Source organism: Pinus tabuliformis, chromosome J (assembly GCF_031772625.1).
Source record: "Pinus tabuliformis cultivar Carrire ecotype Pingquan chromosome J, CPIR1, whole genome shotgun sequence".
Taxonomy (NCBI): domain Eukaryota; kingdom Viridiplantae; phylum Streptophyta; class Pinopsida; order Pinales; family Pinaceae; genus Pinus; species Pinus tabuliformis.
The window spans coordinates 728326745-728343217 of record NC_142295.1 but is presented as its reverse complement, the minus strand read 5'-3'; the positions used below and the strand labels follow the sequence as shown (position 1 = coordinate 728343217).

Genomic DNA, 16473 nt, shown 5'->3' with positions numbered 1-16473 from the left:
GTAAACCAGTGATTGCTGTAGGATTTCTGATGTGTAGATTTAGAAATTTTCTCAGGTTCCACAAGACTACGGTTGAGGATTAACCCCCCCATTTAAGGTGAAGGAACAAGACTACAGTCAAAACCCTTTCTCCTTCCAAATCACCCAATAATTTATACCTAAAGTGCCCAGGGAAAAACAAGCATAAGCACCCATTTGCACAATGAAAGACATAGCTTTAGGATTGGATGTCCCACCTTCAAACATACACTCTCGACAGATGGACAGGGGGATATATGACTATCTCAGGGAGCGGAGATCAACTGACACAATATATATCGACTACACTAGTGGTTGTCAGCGGCTGTTGGATGCCGGCTAAAGATAAATCTAGGAGAAAAATTTCTCCTATGGGGCCACCCACTAGTGGTGGGTAACATCTGGTTCCAACTGGGACATTAACTTTCTATAGAGTGTACAAACCATGTACTTGAATAGGGAGGTCACGAGAACACCAAAAAATCCTCTGGAACTACAAACCTATATCGTGGACGTCACAAACAACTTTTGGAAGCATTTGTCCTGGGCGTTCTTTTATCGCCCATGTTTTCATCAAATAAAAAAACCTTACAGAAAATAAAATTTATTCTAAAATGGAAGTCTAATCTAAATGCAACTATTCTAGAATGAGAACATTATTAGTTTTTGTAGCATCAATTTTGTGGAGAGGCTAGAATACATGAGATCTCCAAAACCCAAAAATCGTTTCTGGAAATTCTGCCTAGAAATGACTTAATTAGATTATTAGTCAATTTTTAAATATTTCCTAAGTCTAAACTTAGGGAATATGACTAATTAATCAGAATTAATTAAGTTAAGGTGTGAATGTTCTAGAAACTCACACAAATCGACTTCAAGTTAATCCTAGCCATCAATTAAGATCTAATCTTGGCCGTTGAAGTCTCAATAGAGGATTATAAGAAGAAGTCGATGGGGCTTGGAGAAATAACTTCAGCAGTTCCATTTCATGAGCAGAAGGATTTCCAGAGTAGCGATAGTTAGTTGCTGGAGAGAGAGCCAGTGAGATCGAAGCAGTGAGAGAGGGGCAGGGACAATGAATTCGGAGGAAGGATTCCAGATTCGGTGAGTGCATTTGCAGAGAGGCAAGAGAGCCATAGAGAGGTTGACGCAGAGTTGCGCAGTAGCCTCTAGAGACAACGTCGATTTGCTGAGGAAGATTGTCGTTTCAGTTCCAGAGGCTGGGAAGGAGTCCTAGTGTGCCGGAGAAGCGTCTTTTGGTTACCATAAGGTAGAACGACTTCATCAAAATCTAGTAGAAGGCAAGCTGTCTATCCAACTACGCAGAGGCTGACGCAGTGCCTCAGAAGGCCGAAATTCTGAAGTGAAATGGTGTCGGGAAATTTCTTGTGGGGTGAGGAGATTCCTCACTAGATTTTTCTTGCCAATATTTCTCTGTAGGATTGCCAGTTTCGGCATCCAATTGTACTCAGATTTTTTCACTGCTGCATAATAAGAAAACCCTGAGCTGCTACCATTGGATACACACGGTACTAGAGCTCTATGGCCTCACACTTCCTTGGATACACACAGTACCAAAGCTCTATGGCCTCACACTTCCTTTTGCTTGTTTCCTGGTAGAGCTACTTCCATGAAGCCATAGGGAAGTACTAGGCTTCAATGTGGATGAACCAACCGACCTTTAGTACATGCCCAAACTTCCATCGCTAATTTCTTTTCAGCAACCTCGTGTTGGGAGAACTTCTATTCACTATTTGACTTCCTTTTGGGATCACCCAAACCAAACCCTCTTGGCCTTATGTTATACTCTAATGACACTTTTTAGGTAGTGTATAGGTACCTTGCAAGTCGTTGATGCAGAAGCAAATGCTTTATCTTCATCATCTACTTCTATGTTAGTTGATGCAGTAATTAATGCTTGCTCTTCTTCCTCTACTTCTACATTTCTACCTAATGATGAGTAGTTTCCTTTGATTTTGCTATATCTTTATACTTTTACACTCATTTGCATTTTATCTTTATTCTTCTAGTTTTCATGAGTAGCATTGCCACACCTACAATATGTTACTAGTTGTACTTTTGGGTCCCATTGACCTACATTTTGGTCATTTAATAAAATTATTTTATATTGTCTTATGGCATGAGCAATTCTTCCATGCAGGATAGCTTTAAGGTCACACAAAGATATGGTTAGTTTCTACAAAATGCACTTCGAGTTATGATTCTTGCAGAAATGCACTATGAATGGTAGAATTGGGAGATATCTTGGTTCATTTCAATGATTATGAAGAACTAAAAGGGATTTGGAATTTATATGTAATGTCCCAAACCAGAAAAAATAGTGATATGCAAAGCAAACAACAAATGCAACACTAGAAATTTAAAACATTCAACAAACACCCATGTAAAGTTTAAACTCCAGAAATAAGAACCAGTTGAGCCATTTTATTATGATTTGGGAGAAAAGTACAATAATGTGGAAAAAGGTGCACTTGGGCTTGTCTTAAGGGAAAGCGTGATCAATCCTGAGTGATATTATGTCAAACCCAGATGGCAGAAATAACTGCTGCAATGATGCCCTGCGCTGCCCTTGAGAAACTGTGTTGTTTGCTGCAAAGATGCTGCTGGAAACCCTATCTCTGTTGCTCAGAAATTTCTACCAAATTAGCCCCATGCTCCTCAAGCAAAACCCATGAAAACCCAGAAAGGGTTTGGATTGGTTTTAACCTTGGAAATTTGACCTTCCAAGAGTTGCGTCCTCCTCCAACTACTGTAAGGTACGACCTGCCTGTAACTCCTGAATAATCCCTCCCAAACACACAAAAATGGCTGAGATAATCCTCCAACTTCCCCTTGTCTTTCTCGGCAAATGCCTGCTCCACAAATTGACCCACGAATTCCCATGTGTGCCTAGTGAGGAATTCCTAAGTTGGACCTGAGTGCTGGCAATCATGCTACGCCCAAACAATAATCTCTAGCTCCCAAAGTCTAGTCTTCCCCTGTACTTCCTTCACCAAAACTCCTCCAGCTAGTGCTCCCGGAAAGTCACTGAATTATCTACTGCGTGTTGCGTGTTCCACTCCTGCGTCCTCATGGAGTACGCACTGGCTGAATGATGGCTGAGTTTGGGGCTTTGAATATCCACATGCAATCTCCTAGAATGATAGAAAGGAACCTCACTAGGGTGGCACTTGTAGTCCACCGAAGAGAGGGTGAGTTCTCCGTTTGGAGAGCTTGTGCTAAACCACGAGTGACTCGGCTATGCAGCGCGAGCAACTAAGGTTGAGTTCAATATGTCAAAAATATGCCTTTGTGAAGATGTACTCCTCCTAATTATAATTTTGTAGGCCTTCCTTCCCATGTGGGCCCCTTCTCCTTGCCATTTGACTTCCCTCCAAGGCTATTCGAGCTCTTCACTTGGCCAAGTGCGTTTTTCCCGTGTGGGTGGCACCCACATTCCACTAACATAGTAATTCGACCCATTTTTCTTCCTTAAGTCCCTATGTCAAAATTGAGTGGGTTCCATGATCTCCAAAATTATCTAAAATTGTGGGAAATTAAACCTGTAACAAAATAATTTAGGAAGGGACATTACAGTCCTCCACTCCCAAATGTTGCTTGTCCTCAACCAACTTCAACATTGGATGCTCCAATATGTGCTCACCCTCTCAGGTGGCATCCTCATCCGACAAGTTCTTCCAACGCACCAAAAACTCTCTGATGGTTATGTTCCTTAGCTTCCTTTCCCGAGTCTCTAGAATGGCCTTTGGTTCCAAAACCAGATGCCCCTCATCATCAAGCGGGGGCAACTCTATAGCTGCCGTCACCTATTGGCCCAATACCTTCTTGAGGCACGAAACATGGAAGATGTTGTGAATATTTCTCCCTAGGGGAAGCTCCAGCTCGTAGGCCACCTCTCCAACCCTCCTAACCACTCTATACCGCCCATAGAAACGTGGTTGTAGCCTCTCAGCCCCTTTTTGCTTCAAGGTACACTGTTTATATCGTTGTAGCTGTAGGTACACCAAGTCTCCCTCCTCAAAATGCCTCTCAATCTGATGCTTATCAGCATACATATTTTGCTGATTTTGTGTTGTCAATAAGTTGTCCTTGAGAGCCTTGAGAATGTCTTGGCTCTCTAGGATCCAATCTTTGTCCTTTGGGGCCCGACGATCTCCAAAAACAATATCAGTGAAAGATAAGGCATCATAACCATACAAAGCACGCAAAGGTGACATACCGATGGACATGTGATGAGTGGTGTTGTAGAAATACTCACCCAAGTGTAGCCATCGAATCCATGGCATCTGTTGCACGGTCAAGTAGTTCCTGAGATAGCCCTCCAACCATTTATTAACTCTCTCTATCTGACCATCCGTCTGTGGGTGGTAACTCGTTCTCGGGGTGAGCTTAGTACCCACTAATCTGAAGAGCTCCTCCTAGAATCCCCCCATGAACCAACTATCTTTGTCGTTGACTATGTTCTTAGGGAGTCTGTGCAAACGGAAGACCTCCCTGAAGAACAACTCGACCACCTGTGAGGCTGAATACTGGGTCGAAATGGTGATGAAATGGGCATATTTGGTCAGCGGATCAACCACCACATAAATACAATCCTTGCCCTTCACCATGGGAAGGCGTGTGATGAAATCCATGGAGATACTCTCCTATTTCCCTTCAAGAATGGGAAGAGGCTGCAACAAAACCGCCTGGATGGGTCAACTACCCTTTGTTCCTCTGGCATGCCTCACACTCATGCACATACCTCAACATGTCCCCCTTGAGGCCCTTCCAAGTGAAGCGCTCTTTGATTGCCATGTAAATCTTCCTGAATCTCTGATGCCCTGATAATGGGGAATCGTGTGTTGCATGGAGTACCCTCTTTCTCAATTGTGAGCCCGGTATAAAAAATATGTGCCCCTTGTAATATATGACCTCGACCATCACCCAGTAGCGCTCGTCTGTGTGTGTTCCCTCCAAGATCTCGCATGCTTGCCGGACTTTGGAGTACTCTACCAACAACTGTGCCTTCTAGTCATGGCAATTGCTCATGAGTGAGAGGCCTACGTGTCTCTTGGATAATGCATCAACCACTACATTGTGCTTTCCCTGCATGTACTCAATATCAAAATCATAGGCCTGCACTTTGCTGACCCACCTCTGTTGTCTGTCATTGAGGCCCTGCTACCCCATGAAGTGGCGAAGACTATTGTGATCTGTCTTCTTTTGAAATCGGTTACCCACTAAGTATTGCTAGAATTTCGCCAATGCATGCATGATGGCCAACATCTCTTTGTCATATATAGAATACAACCTCTCATGTTGTAGGAACTTCCATCTCTCGAAAACAATGGGATGCCCATCTTGGGATAATATTGATCCAATCCCTTGCCCTGATGCATCACACTCCACTGTGAACGATTGAGTAAAATCCGAGAGTGCCAACACCGAGCAACTACTCATCACCTCCTTGAGGTGATCAAAAGATGACTGGGCTCCATCTGTCCATGCAAAAGTCCCCTTCTTGGTCAAATACATGAGGGGTGCCGCCAACTGCGAGAATCCTTTGACGAACTTCTCGTAATAGGTGCAGATGCCCGAAAGCCCCCTTAGCGCTATCACATCTCTAGGCACCGACCAATTCCTAATAGCTCGTATCTTATCCTCATGCACTTTCACCTCGCCTGCACTTGATGTGCCAGAAGTAGAGCATCTCAGTCAGCCCAAACTCACACTTGGACAAGTTGGCGTAAAACTTTTGTTCCTCCAAAATACGTAGCACCGCCTCCAGGTGTTGCAGTTGCTCCTCCCAGGTTCTGTTATAGATCAAGATGTAGTTGAAAAACACCAATTTAAACCTCCTCAACTGCCCTAGGAAACATGGTTCATACATGATTGGAAGGTGGTAGGTGCGTTGGTCAACCCAAAGGGCATGACTAGAAACTCAAAATGCCCATAATGGCATCTGAAGGTCGTCTTAGGGATGTCCTGATCCCTCACCCTGATCTGATGGTACCCTGAGCGCAGATCTATCTTAGAGAAGTACTTAGCTCCTCTAAGCTCATCCATCAACTCATTGATGCGCGAGATGGGGTATCGGTTCTTCAAAGTCTTCTTGTTGAGCGCCCTGTAATCAATGCACATGCGCAAGGTTTGTCCTTCTTCTTCACCAGCACCACTGAAGAAGCAAAGGGACAGGAACTCAACCTAATGTGGCCCAATGCCAACAACTCCCTGATGGCCCACTCAATCTCATCCTTACAGGCCTTGGGGTGCCTATAACGGGTGGTAATAACTGCCTGCACACCTGGCTCCAACTCAATGGTGTGCTTGAATCCCCTGTCTAGTGGTTGCCTTGGTGGAATGTCCCTAAGTACCACTGAGTATCTCTCTAATATGGCTTATATGTCCGGATGTGGTGGTTGGGCTTGTCCCCCAGCCTCTGAAATCCTCATCTCCACGTCCCACACTATGTCTCCATGGCTCAAATATGCCTCCATCCGATGTGATGAAACTGTCTGTGGAAGATATGATTGATTTCCCCTAAGGACTACCAGCTTGCCATCCGGCCCGGTGAACTCCATCTCTAGCTTCCTCCATTCGGTGGTGATTTGGCCAAGGGAGTATAGCCATTGGACACCCATCACTACATTGGTGTCCGAAATGTCCACTGCGAAAAAATGGTTCGTCATCGAGTAGTTCCCCATGGTCACTGTCAAAGCGGGAACATACCGAGTGCATTGCATTATCTTGTCCCTTGGCACCAGAACAGAAAACCCCTTAAACTTTGTTGTGGTGATGCCCCTCTTCTGGACCATTTGAGCATCAATGAAGTTGTGGGTAGCCCCACTGTCTAGTAGGACTGAGACACGCTGCCCTTGCATTGTGCCTTTGATCCTCAGTGTCAAAAATTTGGGGACCCAACATAAGGAAGCAAAGACTCCCCAGATGGTGTAAAAAATGCTCCCCCATGTGGTGGTGGTCGTGGTAGTCCCCTCTCTGCTGGACCCTCACTGTCTCCCCCACCATACTGCAGCTCCACATCATCCTCCTGATCACTATCCGAAAAGACGTCAATATATTGGGCCTTGCCCATTGTGCAGCGATGACCTGGTGCCCATGGCTCTTGACAAGTAAGGCACAATTTCTTCCTCCCGAGGTCCCTCTAAGTCTCCTCATCTAGCTGCCCATGTCCTTGGGCTGCTCTCTGTGGTGGTGATCTAGTATCACTTCCCTTCTGGTGATAGGGAGTACGTGATGGAATAGGTGGCCAAGTCTTGGGGATGGCCCCCTGCAGATCTCTAGCACATGTCACGACCTCCTTTAGAGTAGAGGGTTTGCGTGACTACAACATTCCACGCATTGGCTTGAGCAACCCCTCTCTGAATGTGTACACCCTCCTAGCATCCGACAAATCCGACACCATGACTGAGACCCAAAAAAACTCCGATATATAATGCTCTGGATGGCCCGTCTGTTTGAGTTGGGTTTGCTCCCTAAAGTGAGCCTCTGGATCCCTCTGATCAAAACGCTCCACCACTTTCCTTGTGAAATCATAGGAAGTCAGGTTAGCATGTCGTAGAGTGGACAAGCCATGAAACAACCAGTCGTGTGCCTCCCCCTCCAAGTGCAGGGTAGCCATTTTAATGGCTTCCACCTCTGTCATCCTGTTGATCTTGAAATAAGTATCCAACTTCTCCACCCAAGCTTGAGTTGTGCACTTGGTACTGCCACATATGTAGGGAAGTACATCCTCCCAATATTTCGCTGCAACTCGGATTTCTGCGTGCCTTGGCCTCCATAATTCTTGCCCTTCTCATTTTTCTTGAGTTGACAATAGTCTTTGAAACATAGGGCTGCCTTGAAATCTTCCCCCATGGATTTCCATTCCCTAAAATACTCCCCCATGGGCGTTTGGTCCACCCTGCTCACTAGGTGTTGATGGTAGGAAAGAAGGCAGCATGGTCCTAGTTGGCTCACCTGATAGTGGTGGGTGAGTAGCTGGTGAAGGGTGGTCATATTGTTGGGAAGCCCCAGAAGTCTCCCCGAATAGGAAATCTTGGTGGATGCTTCGGTCCCGGTTTTGCTGTTTGATCTCATCCAACATCGCCTTTTGCCCCTTCGCTAAATCACTAAGGGCCTTCAAGAGGTTGTCAAAGGCCATATCTTCTTTGTTCATGGGTTCCACCATGTCCTCTACTACCTTAGCCTTCCTGCACTCCTCAGTGTTTAGTGTAATCTCTAACTCCCTCTCCCGGATCCGGTACCTCTGTGTTCTATAGGAGATATTCTACCTGTCCTCCTCACTCATAGGAAAGTCTCCCACAGTTGAGCCAAGATCTAGGCTCTGATACCACTGTAATGTCCCAAACTAGGAAAAATAGTGATATGCAAACCAAATAACAAATGCAACACCAAAAATTTCAAACATTCAGCAAACACCCATGTAAAATCCAGAAATAAGAACCAGCTGAGCCATTTTATTATAATCTGGGAGAAAAGTACAATAATGTGGAAGAGGTGCACCTGGGCTTGCCTCAAGGGCAAGCATGATCAAGCCCAGGTGATAATATGTCAAGCCTAGATGGCAAAAATAGCTATTGCAATGATGCCCTGCATTGCCCTTGAGAAACTGTGTTGTCTGCTGCAAAGATGATGCTGGAAACCCTATCTCTGGTGCTCAAAAATTTCTACCAAATTATCCCCATGCTCCTCAAGCAAAACCCATGAAAACCCAGAAAGGGTTTGGCTTGGTTTTGAACCCGGAAATTTGGCCTCCCAAGAGCTGTATAAGCCCTCCCAAACACAAAAAAATGGCTGAGATAATCCTCCCTAAACTCCCCCTTGTCTTTTTCGACAAATGCCCGCTCCACAAACTGACCCACGAATTCCCACATGTGCCTAGTGAGGAATTCCTGTGCTGACACCGAGTGCTGGCAATCACGCTACTCCCAAACAGTAATCTCCAACTCCCAAAATCCTCTGAAAGGCTAGTCTTCCCCTATACTTCCTTCACCAAAACTCCTTTGGCAATTGCTCCCCGGAAAGCCACTGAATTATCCACTACGTGTTCCACTACTATGTTCTCTTGGAGTACGCACTGGCTGAATGATGGCTGAGTTGGGGGCTTTGAATATCCACCTACAATCTCCCGGAATGATAGAAAGAAACCTCGCTAGGATGGCACTCGTAGTCCATCGAAGAGAGGGTGAGTTCTCCGCTTGGAGAGCTTGTGCTAAACAACAAGTGACCCGGCTAAGCAGCTCGAGCAACTAAGGTTGAGTTCAATATGTCAAAAATAGGCCTTTGAGAAGATGAGCTCCTCTTATTTATAATTCCGTGGGCCTTCCTTCCCATGTGGGCCCCTTCTCCTTTCCATTCGACTTCCCTCCAAGGCTATTCGAACTCTTCACTTGGCCAAGTGCATTTTTCCCATATGGGTGGCCCCCACATTCAATTAACATAGTAATTCGGCCCCCTTTTCTTCCCTAAGTCCTAATTTCAAAATTGAGTGGGTTCCATGGTCTCCAAAATTATCCAAAATTGTGGGAAATTAAACCTGTAACAAAATAATTTAGGAAGGGACATTGCATTATATGTTAGTCCATACTTGCTAATATTAATATTGGCTATAAACAAATATACTAACCCTGTGGAGAAATATGGAGACATAGAGGCACAATATCAAGCTGGTCCAATTTTGTGGAATTGGAGCTTTCAAGGGACAAACAACTAATATATGCATCATACTCCCTTATTCAAACTATTTTTCTGAGCCTTTGAAACTATTTTAACAACTTGGTGTCCATTTTGCACAGAATTCAATTGGTGGAATGTCAGAATTTTCTGGTGGTCATGTTAATTCTTCAATGATGTAAGATGCTATTTCTTGTAATCAAGATCTTTTTCTTCTGGTTAAATTTGATTGTCATTTTCTTTAGCGGCCTGTCATTCTGTATTGCTAGTTTTTCCAGATATTCTATTTGCTGTTCATGTGAAATATCTAAGGATCTAATGAATTATCAGGACTGAAGATGGAGTGCAAGGAGCGCTTCTTCATCACAGGCATGTTTCCAACCTTTAACGGCTTATTTTTGTACTTTTTACTTACATAGGGTAAGACTGCTCTTGGTTCTGGGACAATCCTAGCTGATCTTTTCTTGAGGGGATCATCTCTATAATAATTCCTTATCTAGTTTCATTCTTCGGTGTTTATGGTTATAGGACAGCAAAAGATCTTCCTCCAGTGACATTTGCTATAGCATCCCAGCAAACAAGTGATGTTAGTGTGTCTGTATGCCCCTGCTTTTCAATTTCAGGAAGCAACTCCAAGTTCTCAGCTAGAGACATGTGGTCCCAAATTAAAGAGGTCAGATAATAATAACAATGTTTAATGCGTTTCCCTGTTATCTCATTTTTTAAATGTCTTTATTTATAAATATTTTAATGTTTAAGAGAAGCAAATACATTGTACAATCTACCTGTAATTGGGAGAAGGGGATGCTGCTTTTGAATAGCTGTTTGTTGGTTAAATTCCAATGGAGTTGCTGTTAAGAGTTTTTACTTCCTTGGAAAAAAATCACAACTTCATTAACATAATGAGTCAAATTACATTTTGCTAATGCATAGCTGAAAGTATGCATTCTTGAAAGAGCCTTAAGATAGTTTTCCTTGAGCTAAGTTGCACGAAGGGCTGAAATGTTTCAGGGTTTCCAAAACGGGTACGTTTAGAAACGTCACCTCCCAAAAGTGGAAATGTTAGCTGAAATGCCATATATATAAGTGAATAACACATTATTTTGCAAGAAAAAAGGGAATAAGACCTATAGATGACAATTTAGAAGGAAAATCAAGTCTATATTAACTCTTATAGATGATTACATGATGGTCAAGTTTCAGCCAAATTTCGGAGTTTCAAGTACGGGTACAACTTGAAATGTTGGGTTCTTGTGAAAATTTCATCTATCACAACTGAAAATTATTTTTCTAGTTGTTAATTTATTTAACAATTTATTTGTTGTCTGCTACGGCAAATACCAAATAATTCACACTGTGATTTTCACAAATAAAACAGCGGAAGAAAATAGCACTGGAAACTGAGAAAATCTAGCACACACACATAAAATTATGACATGGTTATTTTTGGACAAATGTTCTTGGAAAAACCGAACTTGGAAAAATTGGTGCAGCAGCTAAGGGTTTTATTATTATGCAACAATGAATTCTGAGTACAATCTATGGATGCCCAAATAGCAATCCAATCAATAAGTATCTGACGAAAATAATTAGAAAGAAGAATTTCTCTCACTCCACAAACAATCCTGATACTAACTTCTCTAGAAAAACTAGCCGTCCAAAACCCAGCGTAGGCCCTTTGCGCACAGTCCCTATGCTGCATCTCACTCGTGTGGCTTAGTTCAGCCTCTGAGCAAGCCGTCTTACTTGTCTCTGTTGCTGCAAGTGACTCTTTGGCCCTCTGGAAGACTTTCCCGGCCTCTAGAAGCTTAATCGACTTCCTCCCCAACTAAATCAAACTGCTTTGCTTTAGCTACTGTGCAGTCCTTGTGCTGCTTTTGCGTGGATCACTTCTGTCACTTGTTGCTACCTCTTCGGATCTGGAAAACTTACTCAGGATCATTGTCTCTGCCGCTCACTACCTTTGCTTCGATCTCTAGCTCTCCAATAACAACTGTTGCTCTCTGGAAATCGATCTGCCAAGGAAATCGAACTATTGAAGTGTATTTTCCATCACCACATCGATCCCTTCTTATATCTTGCTGTTGGGACTCCAACGACCAAGATTAAATCTTAATCGATGGCTCTGATAATTTCTGGATCGATCCATGTGAGTTTCTAGAGAATTTTCACCTTGACTTAACTAACTTTGATTAATTAACCAGTTTTCCTAAGTTTAGACGTAGGAAACATTAAAAATAGGTTAATAATCTAATTAATTCATCCCTAGGTGGAATTTTCAGAAACTATTTTTGGGTTTTGGAGATCTCATGTATTCTAGCCTCTCCATGAAATTTCGTGGCTAGAACACATCTGATGCTACAAAAACTAACACCTCCTCTTAGCGAGGATTGTGTTCTCTCTAGTGCTGCACATCTTACCACAACACCCTCTCTCTGTATCACCTCCTATCACGCTGCTGGTGTCTGACTACTGCTTCCCACCAACCACTACGCAGCACTGATGTTGCATCTGTGTCGCTGCTGACACTGCCATACTGCTGCCAACTCTGCATCTGCACTGCAACTACCTCTCATTTGTTGCTGCTACAACTGCAAATACTGCAACTGAGAAGCATCCAAAACACTAAATCATCTTTGTTCAATATGATGCATCTGGCTCTCGAGTCTTTGACTGCTACTCGCATCTGCAATGTCACTGAATACTCTACGCTGCTGCCAACTCTGCATTGAGCCACTCGTTTTGTTTTTAACATTGTACTACGCTCCTCAGCATCTGACTGCTACTAGTCTGTAATTGTCACTCAAGTACTCACTGCATCAACTTCCACTGATCCATCCTCCTACTGAATATTATGGGCGCATGTAGCAAGGTAGTGATCCACGAGGACGACACCTCAATGGATCCTAGCCAATCTTCTGCAGTTTTGTACTACAACTCCAAGTCACCCCACCTGACTCCTGGAGTTATGGCTGCCATCATAGCAAAGTCTGATCTACTCATATTGTTGTTGCTATTGATCTGCTGATGTTGCCACACTGTTGTTGCAACTACTGCAAAAATGAGTTTGACTCCCCAGATCCAAAAGTACTAGCTTCAATAGGGTTGCTCCCTCTAAAACTAGATTCCCTCTGGGTCTCGATCTCCCTATGGGAAATATCTCTGCTCACTCCTGGCAACTCACACTGTCCTCCTCACTGGAAACTGCACTGCTTAGTTCTGTGCTGGGAATCTTCTGGCTAGCACTGCACCTGCATACTGCAATTAGGCAATTCGCATTGCTTGTGTCACTGCATCTAGCTCTACAAATGTCTCACGTGTACTGACTGCAACTAGATCCGCAACTGTCATCTAAATGATTGACAACGCCTACTGACACTAAGTTTGCTATATGATACTGTGGGCTCCTGTAGCAAAGGCGATGGTCCCGCTGCAACAAAATGGAACTAATCTCCTTGTTGCAACTACACTAGACCTTGCCCATCTGACACATTGGAGTTTCATACTCCTCCTATTGGATCTAGTGCCCAACTATCTTCTTTCTACCCTAGTCCCTAGTTGGGACCCTTTGCTTTGCAACTCGCACTGGATAACTCATACTTCCTCTGAAACCTGTGTTCAACAACTAGAAGTTGATCTTCTACCTAGATTTGCATTTTAGCTAACTTGCAAGACTTATTCTGGCAATCTCATACAACCATCTTTGGAAAGCTGCAAAATTTCGCGAAACTCAAAAACTGGAATGGAAATCTCCTTTTTTTCCCTCTGCTTGGCTGCTAGATCTGCTATTCACACTCCCTGCTAGAGTGAGAAAAACTGCTCATGGCTACTACCAATCTGCAAGTGGAAAAAAAAATTAGATCTTCGAGACTCGAATTCCCCTGAGGGGAATTTTACCTCTGTGTGTTTTTCTCTTCCACCCGACGCGGCTTTTGCTTCTGCAAGTGCAAACTACTGCAAAACCCTCTACGTCCAACCAAGGAATCTGGTCAGCGAAAATCTGAGTTGTTGCTGTTCCCTCTCCATGCTGGAATCGCTTCTAGGAAATTCTAACTTTTTCTTCCACTTGCAACTTAAAATCGAATTCTTCCCAGCAATCCACATTGCCTGCCTAGGCACTGCGCAACCCTAGAAAAGTTTGGCATGCTTCTCCTTATAAATAGCGAAATTTTCTTCTTCTGCTTTTGAGCTTCTCGGCTGATCAATCACGCTCTAATACCATGTGAAAATTTCATCTATCACAACAACTAGAAATTATTTTCCTAATTCTTAATTTATTTAACAATTTATTTGTGTAATATTCTTAATGGAGATATACAATGTTAAACAAAGCAAACATAGCAGAAACACATGCAAAAAAATTACGACACATTTAACAACCAGAAATCTCCATGAATTGCGCCGATATGAGCCATTTTATTAATAAATAAGAGGGTACAATGTGGTGCTAGAAAGAGTTAACCCAGGCTTGCTCAAGGCAAGCTAGCTAAGCCAAAATGAAGAATAAGAAATCCCTCTCAAATCTTCTACTGCTCTCTCCTGACTGTGTTGAAATTACTCAGAAAATATGTTGTTGACTGTAAAGAACTGCTGCTAGGGCCTCCTCGAATGCTTAGAAATTCCGGGAAATTAAACCCAGGTTCTCCACCAATAACCCACAAAAACCTACGAAGGAACTAGCGAAATGTTGACCTTGGAATTTCGGCCCAATTTTCCCCCAACTCCTCTAGCTGCTGGCTAAGTTGGGGCCCCTGTTTGACCCCTTAAATTTGCCTAGAAAATTTTGCCAAATTAATCTTGGCCTCTCCTCAATAAACCTAGAAAAACCCAGAAAGAGTTTGTCCTAGTTTTGACGCTCCAAAATTGACCCCCAAATGCTTGGCCCTCCTCCACAAGTAGAAGATGTAACCTGTAGCAAATTCTACATTTGTTGATCTGCCAAAATGATGGAAAATCCCCCATAACACTTCCCCGGACTCAACCTCAAGTTTCAGCCCCAAACTCCCTTCACTCCACAACGTCCGAGCATGCCTCCTCCAAGAGCTGCGCAATCCCTCTACTGTTGCTGCCAATTCTTTCCACAAACTCGCACTCCCTTCTGCTGGTATGAACTGGTATAGGTAGGACTCCCTCCTTGGGCTGGCATTCAAAGTCCATGTGAAAATTTCTGAATCTAACACATCTAAAACCCCTACTGCAATTACTGGTTTACAATCTCCTACTTGTTCTTTACATTAACAAGTTATTTAATTGCATAAACATAGAAGTAAACACTATTGCAGCCTTCACAAATATACAAATCATGCACTGAAATAAACTGAGACAATAACACTAGGGACACCGTTATTTTTGGACAAACGTCCCCAGAAAAACACAATTCGGGAAAATCGATGCAACATATAGAGGGTTTGTATTATTAAGCAGATTTCGTGAATACAACTAGGGTGCTCGAAATAGCTCACCCAACAGGGAATTTCCTTGGAAGTAGTACTCTATCCGGAGACAGATATGCCGGCAAATCAGCAATCGGATGATCAAACCCCATAGCGAAGCCAACTGTTCCCTAAGCTGCACAGCGAAAGCTGCTCCAAGCATTGCTCAAGAACTGTGTCACTCCTCCAGGAGTTGTGTCACCCTATCCCGACTCAAAATCTATTGATCAGCTCCTAGTCTGCCGCACAAAATCTCCCCAACGTTGCCTCTGAGGTCCAGCGTCAGCCTCTACGGCTTTTGAGTCACCTGGGTCAGCCTTCTGCGTTAGCTCTTCGGCCTTTCCGTCAGCTCTTCTAGGGCCTGGGCTGTCTCTCCCGGCACTGCGCTGCGTCTCTGCTATGTATTCTTCAGCCTTAGATTAAGTTATTAACATCCCTTGCTGAACTGCCCCTCACTGCAACTTTGATCACTAACTCGATTTCCTCAGCAAACCTCGCCCCACAAAATCGAATTCTTTGATCACTTAGTGTGTTTCCAACTGACCCTTAAGCCTCTTCTTATACTTTTTCTATTGACGAATCAAAGACCGAGATTAAGTCTCTAATCAATGACTAAGATTAGAACTGGCTTGATCCTCGTCACTTAGAACTTTCTCAGCCATATTTTGTTAATACACATTAATATTTTATTTTCCTAAGTTTAGACTTAGGAACCTATTAAAAATATTAATTATTTTAATAACTCCTCATCCGATGGGAATTTCTCCAAATGATTTCTGGGTCTTGGAGATCTCATGTGCCTTGGCCTCTTCACCAATTTTCAAGGCTAGAGCACATCCGATGCTACCCAAAATCAACACTCCTTAGCGAGGAATGTGCTCTAGCAATGCTTCACCATAGAAGCATCATACTGATCTTCTGCATCAGTCCTCTGTGCTTTTTCTTGGCCTGCTGCCCCACATCCACTGCACTGCTGCTTTTTGTACTGCTGCCCGTGACACTGCCACTGCCACTGCTACATCTGTACTGCAACTCCCTCTTAAAATACTGCCTCATGTTGCCCATAGCACTGTCACTGCTAACTGTTGCATTGCAACTCAGTTACTGAGAAGTAAGTAACTGGCTTCACCCAAACACTGACATCCTGGTCAGTCTCGAAGCCTCGTGATGCTGAAGCTACCTCTGCTGCTATCCTGTGCTCCTTCTGCTTCCATTGCGTTGTTGCAACCTCTTTCGCACTGCTGCAATCTCCATTGTGCTCCTACAGACTTCTGCACTCTAGCACTACCTTGCCGCTCCATCACACCTTTCTCCACCTGACACCTGT

At 43.6% G+C, this 16473-nt stretch overlaps 1 protein-coding gene across 2 annotated transcripts in view; it reads left to right on the top strand.

The window, feature by feature from the left end:
- LOC149228804 (uncharacterized) overlaps positions 1-16473 on the top strand; it is a 296527-nt gene that overhangs the window by 183912 nt on the left and 96142 nt on the right. For both annotated transcript variants that reach the window (XM_089378370.1, XM_089378371.1), the window contains exons 10-12: positions 9837-9892; positions 10045-10083; positions 10243-10387. In XM_089378370.1, the coding sequence (XP_089234496.1) occupies positions 9837-9892; positions 10045-10083; positions 10243-10387 (240 nt within the window). The remainder of the gene's footprint in view (positions 1-9836; positions 9893-10044; positions 10084-10242; positions 10388-16473) is intronic.